The sequence below is a fragment of the Pristiophorus japonicus genome, unplaced genomic scaffold, assembly GCF_044704955.1.
Source record: "Pristiophorus japonicus isolate sPriJap1 unplaced genomic scaffold, sPriJap1.hap1 HAP1_SCAFFOLD_582, whole genome shotgun sequence".
Lineage (NCBI taxonomy): Eukaryota > Metazoa > Chordata > Chondrichthyes > Pristiophoridae > Pristiophorus > Pristiophorus japonicus.
The window spans coordinates 295266-308265 of NW_027254491.1; the positions used below are offsets into that span (position 1 = coordinate 295266).

Consider the following 13000-nt stretch of genomic DNA (forward strand, 5'->3'; position numbering starts at 1 on the left):
TCTGTATCTAACCCGCTGTACCTGCGCTGGGAGTGTTTGATGGGACAGTGTAGAGGGAGCTTTACTCTGTATCTAACCCCCTGTACCTGCCCTGGGAGTGTTTGATGGGGACAGTGTAGCGGGAGCTTTACTGTGTATCTAACCCCCTGTACCTGCCCTGGGAGTGTTTGATGGAACAGTGTAGAGGGAGCTTTACTCTGTATCTAACCCCGTGCTGTACCTGCCCTGGGAGTGTTTGATGGGACAGTGTAGAGGGAGCTTTACTCTGTATCTAACCCCCTGTACCTGCCCTGGGAGTGTTTGATGGGACAGTGTAGAGGGAGCTTTACTCTGTATCTAACCCCGTGTACCTGCCCTGGGAGTGTTTGATGGGACAGTGTAGAGGGAGCTTTACTCTGTATCTAACCCCGTGTACCTGCCCTGGGAGTGTTTGATGGGACAGTGTAGAGGGAGCTTTACTCTGTATCTAACCCCCTGTACCTGCCCTGGGAGTGTTTGATGGGACAGTGTAGAGGGAGCTTTACTCTGTATCTAACCCCGTGTACCTGCCCTGGGAGTGTTTGATGGGACAGTGTAGAGGGAGCTTTACTCTGTATCTAACCCCCTGTACCTGCCCTGGGAGTGTTTGATGGGACAGTGTAGAGGGAGCTTTACTCTGTATCTAACCCCGTGTACCTGCCCTGGGAGTGTTTGATGGGACAGTGTAGAGGGAGCTTTACTCTGTATCTAACCCCCTGTACCTGCCCTGGGAGTGTTTGATGGGACAGTGTAGAGGGAGCTTTACTCTGTATCTAACCCCGTGTACCTGCCCTGGGAGTGTTTGATGGGACAGTGTAGAGGGAGCTTTACTCTGTATCTAACCCCCTGTACCTGCCCTGGGAGTGTTTGATGGGACAGTGTAGAGGGAGCTTTACTCTGTATCTAACCCCCTGTACCTGCCCTGGGAGTGTTTGATGGGACAGTGTAGAGGGAGCTTTACTCTGTATCTAACCCCCTGGATCTGCCCTGGGAGTGTTTGATGGGACAGTGTAGAGGGAGCTTTACTCTGTATCTAACCCCATGCTGTACCTGCCCTGGGAGTGTTTGATGGGACAGTGTAGAGGGAGCTTTACTCTGTATCTAACCCCCTGTACCTGCCCTGGGAGTGTTTGATGGGACAGTGTAGAGGGAGCTTTACTCTGTATCTAACCCCGTGTACCTGCCCTGGGAGTGTTTGATGGGACAGTGTAGAGGGAGCTTTACTCTGTATCTAACCCCGTGTACCTGCCCTGGGAGTGTTTGATGGGACAGTGTAGAGGGAGCTTTACTCTGTATCTAACCCCCTGTACCTGCCCTGGGAGTGTTTGATGGGACAGTGTAGAGGGAGCTTTACTCTGTATCTAACCCCGTGTACCTGCCCTGGGAGTGTTTGATGGGACAGTGTAGAGGGAGCTTTACTCTGTATCTAACCCCCTGTACCTGCCCTGGGAGTGTTTGATGGAACAGTGTAGAGGGAGCTTTACTCTGTATCTAACCCCCTGTACCTGCCCTGGGAGTGTTTGATGGGACAGTGTAGAGGGAGCTTTACTCTGTATCTAACCCCCTGTACCTGCCCTGGGAGTGTTTGATGGGACAGTGTAGAGGGAGCTTTACTCTGTATCTAACCCCCTGGATCTGCCCTGGGAGTGTTTGATGGGACAGTGTAGAGGGAGCTTTACTCTGTATCACCCCCTGTACCTGCCCTGGGAGTGTTTGATGGGATAGTGTAGAGGGAGCTTTACTCTGTATCTAACCCCCTGTACCTGCCCTGGGAGTGTTTGATGGGACAGTGTAGAGGGAGCTTTACTCTGTATCTAACCCCCTGTACCTGCCCTGGGAGTGTTTGATGGGACAGTGCACCGCGTTTATCATTTTGCTGTCGATGTATTTATTAACCCACACACCCGCTCCCCCCACCCCCTTGTTTTGTTCTCCTTCCCCAGGTACCCCCTCCGCACCCCGGAACGTCAGCGTGGTGGTCCTGGGCTCCAAGGTCACCCTGTCCTGGCTGCCGCCCCTGGACCCCGGCGGCAGGGAGGATCTCAGCTATACCGTCGGCTGCGAGATGTGTCCGCGGGAGCCGGCGCACTGCGTGCGGTGCGCGAGTTCCGTCACGTCGCAGCCCGCCTGGGCTGGGCTGCGGGAGCCCTGGGTCAGCATCGAGGGGCTGGAAGCCTTCGCCAACTACACCTTCAGGATCGCCGCGCGTAACGGGGTCTCGGCGATGGCCCAGGAGGAGGAACGGGGGCGCGGGGGCGAGCTGCGGATAGCGGTGGAGATCTGGGAGAGCATGGGAGGTGAGTGAGTGCGCGATTTCTCCCTCGCTATATGCGCTCCATGTTATACTTCTCCCTCCTTATTGAAGAAGTAATTCTAAAACAATAATCATTATAAGAGCATGAGGACATAAGACCATAAGGATATAAGACCAAAAGGACATAAGACCAAAAGGACATAAGACCATAAGGACATAAGGACATAAGGACATAAGGACATAAGGACATAAGACCATAAGGACATAAGAGCATAAGGACATAAGACCATAAGGACATAAGGACATAAGACCATAAGGACATAAGACCATAAGGACATAAGACCATAAGGACATAAGACCATAAGGACATAAGACCATAAGGACATAAGGACATAAGGACATAAGGACATAAGGACATAAGACCATAAGACCATAAGGACATAAGACCATAAGGACATAAGGACATAAGACCATAAGGACATAAGACCATAAGGACATAAGACCATAAGACCATAAGACCATAAGACCATAAGACCATAAGACCATAAGACCATAAGGACATAAGGACATAAGGACATAAGGACATAAGACCATAAGGACATAAGACCATAAGGACATAAGACCATAAGGACATAAGACCATAAGGACATAAGACCATAAGACCATAAGACCATAAGACCATAAGACCATAAGGACATAAGGACATAAGGACATAAGACCATAAGGACATAAGGACATAAGGACATAAGGACATAAGGACATAAGGACATAAGGACATAAGACCATAAGACCATAAGACCATAAGACCATAAGACCATAAGACCATAAGACCATAAGACCATAAGACCATAAGACCATAAGACCATAAGACCATAAGACCATAAGACCATAAGACCATAAGACCATAAGACCATAAGAATTAGGAACAGGAGGAGGCCATCTAGCCCCTCGAGCCTGCTCCGCCATTCAACAAGATCATGGCTGATCTGGCCGTGGACTCAGCTCCACTTACCCGCCCGCTCCCCGTAACCCTTAATTCCCTTATTGGTTAAAAATCTATCTATCTGTGACTTGAATACATTCAATGAGCTCGGCCTCAACTGCTTCCTTGGGCAGAGAATTCCACAGATTCACAACCCTCTGGGAGAAGAACTTCCTTCTCAACTGGGTTTTAAATTGGCTCCCCCGTATTTTGAGGCTGTGCCCCCTAGTTCTAGTCTCCCCGACCAGTGGAAACAACCTCTCTGCCTCTATCCTGTCTATCCCTTTCATTATTTTAAATGTTTCTATAACATCACCCCTCATCCTTCTGAACTCCCAACGAGTAAAGACCCAGTCTACTCAATCTATCATCATAAGGTAACCCCCTCATCTCCGGAATCAGCCGAGTGAATCGTCTCTGTACCCCCTCCAAAGCTAGTATATCCTTCCTTAAGTAAGGTGACCAAAACTGCACGCAGTACTCCAGGTGCGGCCTCACCAATACCCTGTACAGTTGCAGCAGGTGATAACATCACCTCTCGTTCTTCTGAACTCCAATGAGTAGAGGCCCAAACTCCTCAACCTTTCCTCAAAAGTCAAACCCCCTCATCCCCGGAATCAACCGAGTGAACCTTCTCTGAACTGCCTCCAAAGCAAAGTACGTCCTTTCGGAAATACTGAGAGCAGAACTCTGACGTGAGCTTTTTTTGTTTTATTATACATCAATTAAATATCGGGGAGACCAAAACTCATTGTCTTCGGTCCCCTCCACAAACTCCGTTCCTCAGCTCCCAACTCCCTCCCTCTCCCCAACTCCTGTCCCAGGCTGAACCAGTGTCTTCACAACCTGGGTCTCGTTATTTGTCCCTGAAATGAGGTCCCGACCACATATCCTAGTGTAACTAAACCCGCCTGTTACCCACCCTCCGTGACGTCGCCCGTCTCCCGCCCTCCCCGCCTCAGCTCATCCGCTGCTGAAGCCCTCACCCCTGCCTCTCTCCCCTCCAGACTCGAATGTTCCAACGTGCAGAGCTCCTGGCTGGCCTCCCACGTTCTACCCGACGTAAACTCGAGGTGATCCAAAACTCGGCTGTTCACCCAGTGTCCTAACTCGCACCCAGTCCCACTCACCAATCACCCCCTGTGCCCCGTGTCCTAACTCACACCCAGTCCCACTCACCCATCACCCCCTGTGTCCCGTGTCCTAGCTCACACCCAGTCCCACTCACCCATCACCCCCTGTGCCCCGTGTCCTAACTCACACCCAGTCCCACTCACCCATCACCCCCTGTGCTCACTGACCCCGTGTCCTAACTCACACCCAGTCCCACTCACCCATCACCCCCTGTGCCCCGTGTCCTAACTCACACCCAGTCCCACTCACCCATCACCCTCTGTGCTCACTGACCCCGTGTCCTAACTCACACCCAGTCCCACTCACCCATCACCCCCTGTGCTCACTGACCCCGTGTCCTAACTCACACCCAGTCCCACTCACCCATCACCCCCTGTGCTCACTGACCCCGTGCCCTAACTCACACCCAGTCCCACTCACCCATCACCCCCTGTGCTCACTGACCCCGTGTCCTAACTCACAACCAGTCCCACTCACCCGTCACCCCCTGTGCCCCGTGTCCGAACTCACACCCAGTCCCACTCACCCATCACCCCCTGTGCTCACTGCCCCATGTCCGAACTCACACCCAGTCCCAGTCACCCATCACCCCCTGTGCTCACTGACCCCGTGTCCTAACTCACACCCAGTCCCACTCACCCATCACCCCCTGTGCTCACTGACCCCGTGTCCTAACTCACACCCAGTCCCACTCACCCATCACCCCCTGTGCTCACTGACCCCGTGTCCTAACTCACACCCAGTCCCACTCACCCATCACCCCCTGTGCTCACTGCCCCCGTGTCCTAACTCACACCCAGTCCCACTCACCCATCACCCCCTGTGCTCGCTGACCCCTTGTCCTAACTCACACCCAGTCCCACTCACCCATCACCCGCTGTGCTCACTGACCCCGTGTCCTAACTCACACCCAGTCCCACTCACCCATCACCCCCTGTGCTCACTGACCCCGTGTCCTAACTCACACCCAGTCCCACTCACCCATCACCCCCTGTGCTCACTGACCCCGTGTCCTAACTCGCACCCAGTCCCACTCACCCATCACCCCCTGTGCTCACTGACCCGTGTCCTAACTCACACCCAGTCCCACTCACCCATCACCCCCTGTGCTCACTGACCCCGTGTCCTAACTCACACCCAGTCCCACTCACCCATCACCCCCTGTGCTCACTGACCCCCTGTCCTAACTCACACCCAGTCCCACTCACCCATCACCCCCTGTGCTCACTGACCCAGTGTCCTAACTCACACCCAGTCCCACTCACCCATCACCCCCTGTGCTCACTGCCCCGTGTCCTAACTCACACCCAGTCCCACTCACCCATCACCCCCTGTGCTCACTGACCCCGTGTCCTAACTCACACCCAGTCCCACTCACCCATCACCCCCTGTGCTCACTGACCCCGTGTCCTAACTCACACCCAGTCCCACTCACCCATCACCCCCTGTGCTCACTGACCCCGTGTCCTAACTCACACCCAGTCCCACTCACCCATCACCCCCTGTGCTCACTGACCCCGTGTCCTAACTCACACCCAGTCCCACTCACCCATCACCCCCTGTGCCCCGTGTCCGAACTCACACCCAGTCCCACTCACCCATCACCCCCTGTGCTCACTGACCCCGTGTCCTAACTCACACCCAGTCCCACTCACCCATCACCCCCTGTGCCCCGTGTCCTAACTCACACCCAGTCCCACTCACCCGTCACCCCCTGTGCCCCGTGTCCGAACTCACACCCAGTCCCACTCACCCATCACCCCCTGTGCTCACTGACCCCGTGTCCTAACTCACACCCAGTCCCACTCACCCATTACCCCCTGTGCTCACTGCCCCGTGTCCTAACTCACACCCAGTCCCACTCACCCATCACCCCCTGTGCCCCGTGTCCTAACTCACACCCAGTCCCACTCACCCATCACCCTCTGTGCTCACTGACCCCGTGTCCTAACTCACACCCAGTCCCACTCACCCATCACCCCCTGTGCTCACTGCCCCCGTGTCCTAACTCACACCCAGTCCCACTCACCCATCACCCCCTGTGCTCACTGATCCACATTGGCTCCCGGTTAAACAACGCCTCAATTTCAAAATTCTCATCCTTGTTTTCAAATCCCTCCATGGCCCTACACCCCTCCCTATCTCTGTAACCTCCAGCCCCTACACCCCTCCCTATCTCTGTAACCCCCTCCAGCCCCTGCACCCCTCCCTATCTCTGTAACCTCCTCCAGCCCCTACACACCTCCCTATCTCTGTAACCCCCTCCAGCCCCTACACCCCTCCCTATCTCTGTAACCTCCTCCAGCCCCTACACCCCTCCCTATCTCTGTAACCTCCAGCCCCTACACCCCTCCCTATCTCTGTAACCCCCTCCAGCCCCTGCACCCCTCCCTATCTCTGTAACCTCCTCCAGCCCCTACACCCCTCCCTATCTCTGTAACCTCCTCCAGCCCCTACACACCTCCCTATCTCTGTAACCCCCTCCAGCCCCTACACCCCTCCCTATCTCTGTAACCTCCTCCAGCCCCTACACCCCTCCCTATCTCTGTAACCTCCTCCAGCCCCCTACACCCCTCCCTATCTCTGTAACCTCCTCCAGCCCCTACACCCCTCACTATCTCTGTAACCACCTCCAGCCCCTACACCCCTCCCTATCTCTGTAACCACCTCCAGCCCCTACACCCCTCCCTATCTCTGTAACCTCCTCCAGCCCCTACACCCCTCCCTATCTCTGTAACCTCCTCCAGCCCCTACACCCCTCCCTATCTCTGTAACCTCCTCCAGCCCTACACCCCTCCCTATCTCTGTAACCTCCTCCAGCCCTACACCCCTCCCTATCTCTGTAACCTCCTCCAGCCCCTACACCCCTCCCTATCGCTGTAACCTCCTCCAGCCCTACAACCCCCCGAGATCTCTGCACCCCTCTAATTCTGCCCCCCTGACCATCCCTGATTATAATCGCTCCACCATCGGTGGCCGTGCCTTCTGTTGCCTGGTGCCCCCAAGCTCTGGAACTCCCTCCCTAAACCTCTCCGCCTCTCGAACCTCTCTCTCCTCCTCCTTCGAGACGCTCCTTAAAACCCACCTCTCTGACCCAGCTTTTGGTCGCCTGCGTTAATTTCCTGTTTTGTGCATCTCTGTCAAATGTATCTGTTTTGTCTGTGGCACTGTTGTGAAGCACCCTGAGACGTTTTACTGCATTAAAGGCACTGTATAAATTAAAGTTATTATTATTATTAGTTGCATTACCACAGTAGTCCACGAGGGGAGCTCTTCTCCCTCCTTCATGAAGAAGTAATTGAAACACAAATTTCATCAGACATAACTTGCATAGTTAAACAGAACAAAAGATATGGATTTATTTTGCCATATTTGCAAATCAAACAACCACTTGCTTTTTTGTTTCGAAGCGGATACCTTCGCTCTCGAAGAGAACTTAGACTCATTCTCGGCTGAGCCACAGGAAAGTTTTTTTCTCGACAATTTCAAACTGTTTGCCTGCCTGACTGAGACCCGAATTCTGACTGTCTCTCGGACTTGTTTCTAGTACGACTGATGTAGGATGGTACTCGACCTGTAACCAGACTATCTGACTCGTCAGAAATAATCGAATTATTACAACTTTCAACACCTCCTGGCGGTGAAATATGATCAACGTGAACAAACCAAAACTGTCCACGATGGAATATCTGGACCAAATATGTGCCACATATCTTCACCACACTTCCCCACCTCGAATGTCTCTCTCCCACCGCGCGCTCTCTCTCTCCCCCCGCGCTCTCTGTCTCTCTCTCCCCCCGCGCTCTCTCTCTCTCCACCCGCGCTCTCTCTCTCTCTCTCCCCCGCGCTCTCTCTCTCCCCCCGCGCGCTCTCTCTCTCTCCCCCCGCGCTCTCTCTCTCTCTCCCCGCGTTCTCTCTCCCCCCCCGCGCTCTCTCTCTCTCCCCCCGCGCTCTCTCTCTCTCTCTCCCCCCGCGCTCTCTCTCTCTCCCCCCGCGCTCTCTCTCTCTCTCTCCCCGCGCTCTCTCTCTCTCTCCCCCCGCGCTCTCTCTCTCTCCCCCCGCGCTCTCTCTCTCTCTCTCCCCCCACGCTCTCTCTCTCTCTTCCCCCACGCTCTCTCTCTCTCTCCCCCCGCGCTCTCTCTCTCTCCCCCCGCGTTCTCTCTCTCCCCCCCGCGCTCTCTCTCTCTCTCCCCCCCGCGCTCTCTCTCTCTCTCTCCCCCCGCGCGCGCTCTCTCTCTCTCTCTCTCTTCCCCTGCGTTCTCTCTCTCTCTTCCCCCGCACTCTCTCTCCCCCCCCGCACTCTCTCTCTCCCCCCGCGCTCTCTCTCTCTCTTCCCCTGCACTCTCTCTCTCCCCCCGCACGCTCTCTCTCTCTCCCCCCGCGCTCTCTCTCTCTCCCCCCGCGCTCTCTCTCTCTCTCCCCCGCGCTCTCTCTCTTTCTCCCCCGCACTCTCTCTCTCTCTCTCTCTCCCCCGCGCTCTCTCTCTCTCTCTCCCCCCACGCTCTCTCTCTCTCCCTCCCCCTGCGCTCTCTCTCTCTCTCCCCCTACGCTCTCTCTCTCCCCCCACGCTCTCTCTCACCCCCCACGCTCTCTCTCTCCCCCGCGCTCTCTCTCTCTCCCCCTCCCCGCTCTCTCTCTCTCCCCCCGCGCTCTCTCTCTCTCCCCCCGTGCGCGCTCTCTCTCTCTCCCCCCGTGCGCTCTCTCTCTCTCTCTCTCCCCGCGCTCTCTCTCTCTCACTCCCCCCGCGCTCTCTCTCTCTCTTCCCCCCGCGCTCTCTCTCTCTCTTCCCCCCGCGCTCTCTCTCTCTCTTCCCCCCCGCGCTCTCTCTCTCTCCCCCCTCACGCTCTCTCTCTCTCCCCCCGCGCTCTCTCTCTCTCTCCCCCCGCGCTCTCTCTCTCTCTCCCCCCGCGCGCGCTCTCTCTCTCTCTCTCTCTTCCCCTGCGTTCTCTCTCTCTCTTCCCCCGCACTCTCTCTCTCCCCCCGCACTCTCTCTCTCCCCCCGCGCTCTCTCTCTCTCTTCCCGCGCACTCTCTCTCTCCCCCCGCACTCTCTCTCTCTCTCTCCCCCCGCGCTCTCTCTCTCTCCCCCCGCGCTCTCTCTCTCTCCCCCTGCGCTCTCTCTCTCTCTCTCTCTCCCCCGCGCTCTCTCTCTCTCTCCCCCGCGCTCTCTCTCTTTCTCCCCCGCACTCTCTCTCTCTTTCTCCCCCGCACTCTCTCTCTCTCTCTCCCCCGCGCTCTCTCTCTTTCTCCCCCCGCGCTCTCTCTCTCTCTCTCTCCCCCCGCGCGCGCTCTCTCTCTCTCTCTCTCTCTTCCCATGCGTTCTCTCTCTCTCTTCCCCCGCACTCTCTCTTCCCCCCCCGCACTCTCTCTCTCCCCCCGCGCTCTCTCTCTCTCTCTTTCTCCCCCGCACTCTCTCTCTCTCTTTCTCCCCCGCACTCTCTCTCTCTCTCTCCCCCGCGCTCTCTCTCTTTCTCCCCCGCACTCTCTCTCTCTCTCCCCCCGCACTCTCTCTCTCTCTCTCCCCCCGCGCTCTCTCTCTCTCTCTCTCCCCCCCGCGCGCTCTCTCTCTCCCCCGCACTCTCTCTCTCTTTCTCCCCCGCACTCTCTCTCTCTCTCTCCCCCGCGCTCTCTCTCTTTCTCCCCCCGCGCTCTCTCTCTCTCTCTCTCCCCCCGCGCGCGCTCTCTCTCTCTCTCTCTCTTCCCCTGCGTTCTCTCTCTCTCTTCCCCCGCACTCTCTCTCTCCCCCCGCACTCTCTCTCTCTCTCCCCCCGCGCTCTCTCTCTCTCCCCCCGCGCTCTCTCTCTCTCCCCCGCGCTCTCTCTCTCTCTCCCCCGCGCTCTCTCTCTTTCTCCCCCGCACTCTCTCTCTCTTTCTCCCCCGCACTCTCTCTCTCTCTCTCTCCCCCGCGCTCTCTCTCTTTCTCCCCCGCACTCTCTCTCTCTTTCTCCCCCGCACTCTCTCTCTCTCTCTCTCCCCCGCGCTTCTCTCTTTCTCCCCGCACTCTCTCTCTCTCTCTCCCCCCACGCTCTCTCTCTCTCCCTCCTACTGCGCTCTCTCTCTCTCTCCCCCTACGCTCTCTCTCACCCCCCACGCTCTCTCTCTCCCCCGCGCTCTCTCTCTCTCCCCCTCCACGCTCTCTCTCTCTCCCCCCGCGCTCTCTCTCTCTCTCCCCGCGCTCTCTCTCTCCCCCCGTACGCGCTCTCTCTCTCACTCCCCCCGCGCTCTCTCTCTCTCTTCCCCCCGCGCTCTCTCTCTCTCTCCCCCCGCGCTCTCTCTCTCTCTTCCCCCCGCGCTCTCTCTCTCTCCCCCCCTCACGCTCTCTCTCTCTACCCCCGTGCTCTCTCTCTCTCTCCCCCCGCGCTCTCTCTCTCTCTCCCCCCGCGCGCGCTCTCTCTCTCTCTCTCTCTTCCCCTGCGTTCTCTCTCTCTCTTCCCCCGCACTCTCTCCCTCCCCCCGCACTCTCTCTCTCCCCCCGCGCTCTCTCTCTCTCTTCCCCCGCACTCTCTCTCTCCCCCCGCACTCTCTCTCTCTCTCCCCCCGCGCTCTCTCTCTCTTCCCCCGCGCTCTCTCTCTCTCCCCCTGCGCTCTCTCTCTCTCTCTCCCCCGCGCTCTCTCTGTCTCCCCCCGCGCTCTCTCTCTCTCCCCCTGCGCGCTCTCTCTCTCTCTCTCCCCCGCGCTCTCTCTCTCTCCCCGCGCTCTCTCTCTTTCTCTCCCGCACTCTCTCTCTCTTTCTCCCCCGCACTCTCTCTCTCTCTCTCCCCCGCGCTCTCTCTCTTTCTCCCCCCGCGCTCTCTCTCTCTCTCTCTCCCCCGCGCGCGCTCTCTCTCTCTCTCTCTCTCTCTCTTCCCCTGCGTTCTCTCTCTCTCTTCCCCCGCACTCTCTCTCTCCCCCCGCACTCTCTCTCTCCCCCCGCACTCTCTCTCTCTCCCCCCGCGCTCTCTCTCTCTTCTCCCCCGCACTCTCTCTCTCTCTCTCCCCCCGCGCTCTCTCTCTCTCCCCCCGCGCTCTCTCTCTCTCCCCCTGCGCTCTCTCTCTCTCTCTCTCTCTCCCCCGCGCTCTCTCTCTCTCTCCCCCGCGCTCTCTCTCTTTCTCCCCCGCACTCTCTCTCTCTTTCTCCCCCGCACTCTCTCTCTCTCTCTCCCCGCGCTCTCTCTCTTGCTCCCCCCGCGCTCTCTCTCTCTCTCTCTCCCCCCGCGCGCGCTCTCTCTCTCTCTCTCTCTCTTCCCCTGCGTTCTCTCTCTCTCTTCCCCCGCACTCTCTCTTCCCCCCCCGCACTCTCTCTCTCCCCCCGCGCTCTCTCTCTCTCTTTCTCCCCCGCACTCTCTCTCTCTTTCTCCCCCGCACTCTCTCTCTCTCTCTCCCCCGCGCTCTCTCTCTTTCTCCCCCGCACTCTCTCTCTCTCTCCCCCTGCGCTCTCTCTCTCTCTCTCTCTCCCCCCGCGCTCTCTCTCTCTCTCTCCCCCCGCGCGCTCTCTCTTTCTCCCCCGCACTCTCTCTCTCTTTCTCCCCCGCACACTCTCTCTCTCTCTCCCCCGCGCTCTCTCTCTTTCTCCCCCCGCGCTCTCTCTCTCTCTCTCTCCCCCGCGCGCGCTCTCTCTCTCTCTCTCTCTTCCCCTGCGTTCTCTCTCTCTCTTCCCCCGCACTCTCTCTCTCCCCCCGCACTCTCTCTCTCTCTCCCCCGCGCTCTCTCTCTCTCCCCCGCGCTCTCTCTCTCTCCCCCGCGCTCTCTCTCTTTCTCCCCCGCACTCTCTCTCTCTTTCTCCCCCGCACTCTCTCTCTCTCTCTCTCCCCCGCGCTCTCTCTCTTTCTCCCCCGCACTCTCTCTCTCTCTCCCCCCACGCTCTCTCTCTCTCCCTCCTACTGCGCTCTCTCTCTCTCTCCCCCTACGCTCTCTCTCTCCCCCCACGCTCTCTCTCACCCCCCACGCTCTCTCTCTCCCCCGCGCTCTCTCTCTCTCCCCCTCCACGCGCTCTCTCTCTCCCCCCGCGCTCTCTCTCTCTCTCCCCGCGCTCTCTCTCTCCCCCCGTGCGCTCTCTCTCTCTCTCTCCCCGCGCTCTCTCTCTCACTCCCCCCGCGCTCTCTCTCTCTCTTCCCCCCGCGTTCTCTCTCTCTCTTCCCCCCGCGCTCTCTCTCTCTCTTCCCCCGCGCTCTCTCTCTCTCCCCCCTCACGCTCTCTCTCTCTACCCCCGTGCTCTCTCTCTCTCTCCCCCCGCGCTCTCTCTCTCTCTCCCCCCGCGCGCGCTCTCTCTCTCTCTCTCTTCCCCTGCGTTCTCTCTCTCTCTTCCCCCGCACTCTCTCTCTCCCCCCGCACTCTCTCTCTCCCCCCGCGCTCTCACTCTCTCTTCCCCCGCACTCTCTCTCTCCCCCCGCACTCTCTCTCTCTCTCTCCCCCGCGCTCTCTCTCTCTCCCCCCGCGCTCTCTCTCTCTCCCCCTGCGCTCTCTCTCTCTCTCTCCCCCGCGCTCTCTCTGTCTCCCCCGCGCTCTCTCTCTCTCCCCCTGCGCGCTCTCTCTCTCTCTCTCTCCCCTGCGCGCTCTCTCTCTCTCTCCCTCCCCCCGCGCTCTCTCTCTCTCCCCCCGCGCTCTCTCTCTCTCCCCCTGCGCTCTCTCTCTCTC

General features: G+C 58.2%; 1 protein-coding gene across 1 annotated transcript in view; it reads left to right on the top strand.

Annotated features, from left to right (window-relative positions):
• The window catches only part of LOC139255061 (ephrin type-A receptor 1-like), a gene marked incomplete at its 3' end in the record, with an annotated part of 44910 nt that overhangs the window by 15865 nt on the left and 16045 nt on the right, over nt 1-13000 (top strand). The window contains exon 5 of the mRNA XM_070873868.1: nt 1962-2315. Within this exon, the coding sequence (XP_070729969.1) occupies nt 1962-2315 (354 nt within the window). The remainder of the gene's footprint in view (nt 1-1961; nt 2316-13000) is intronic.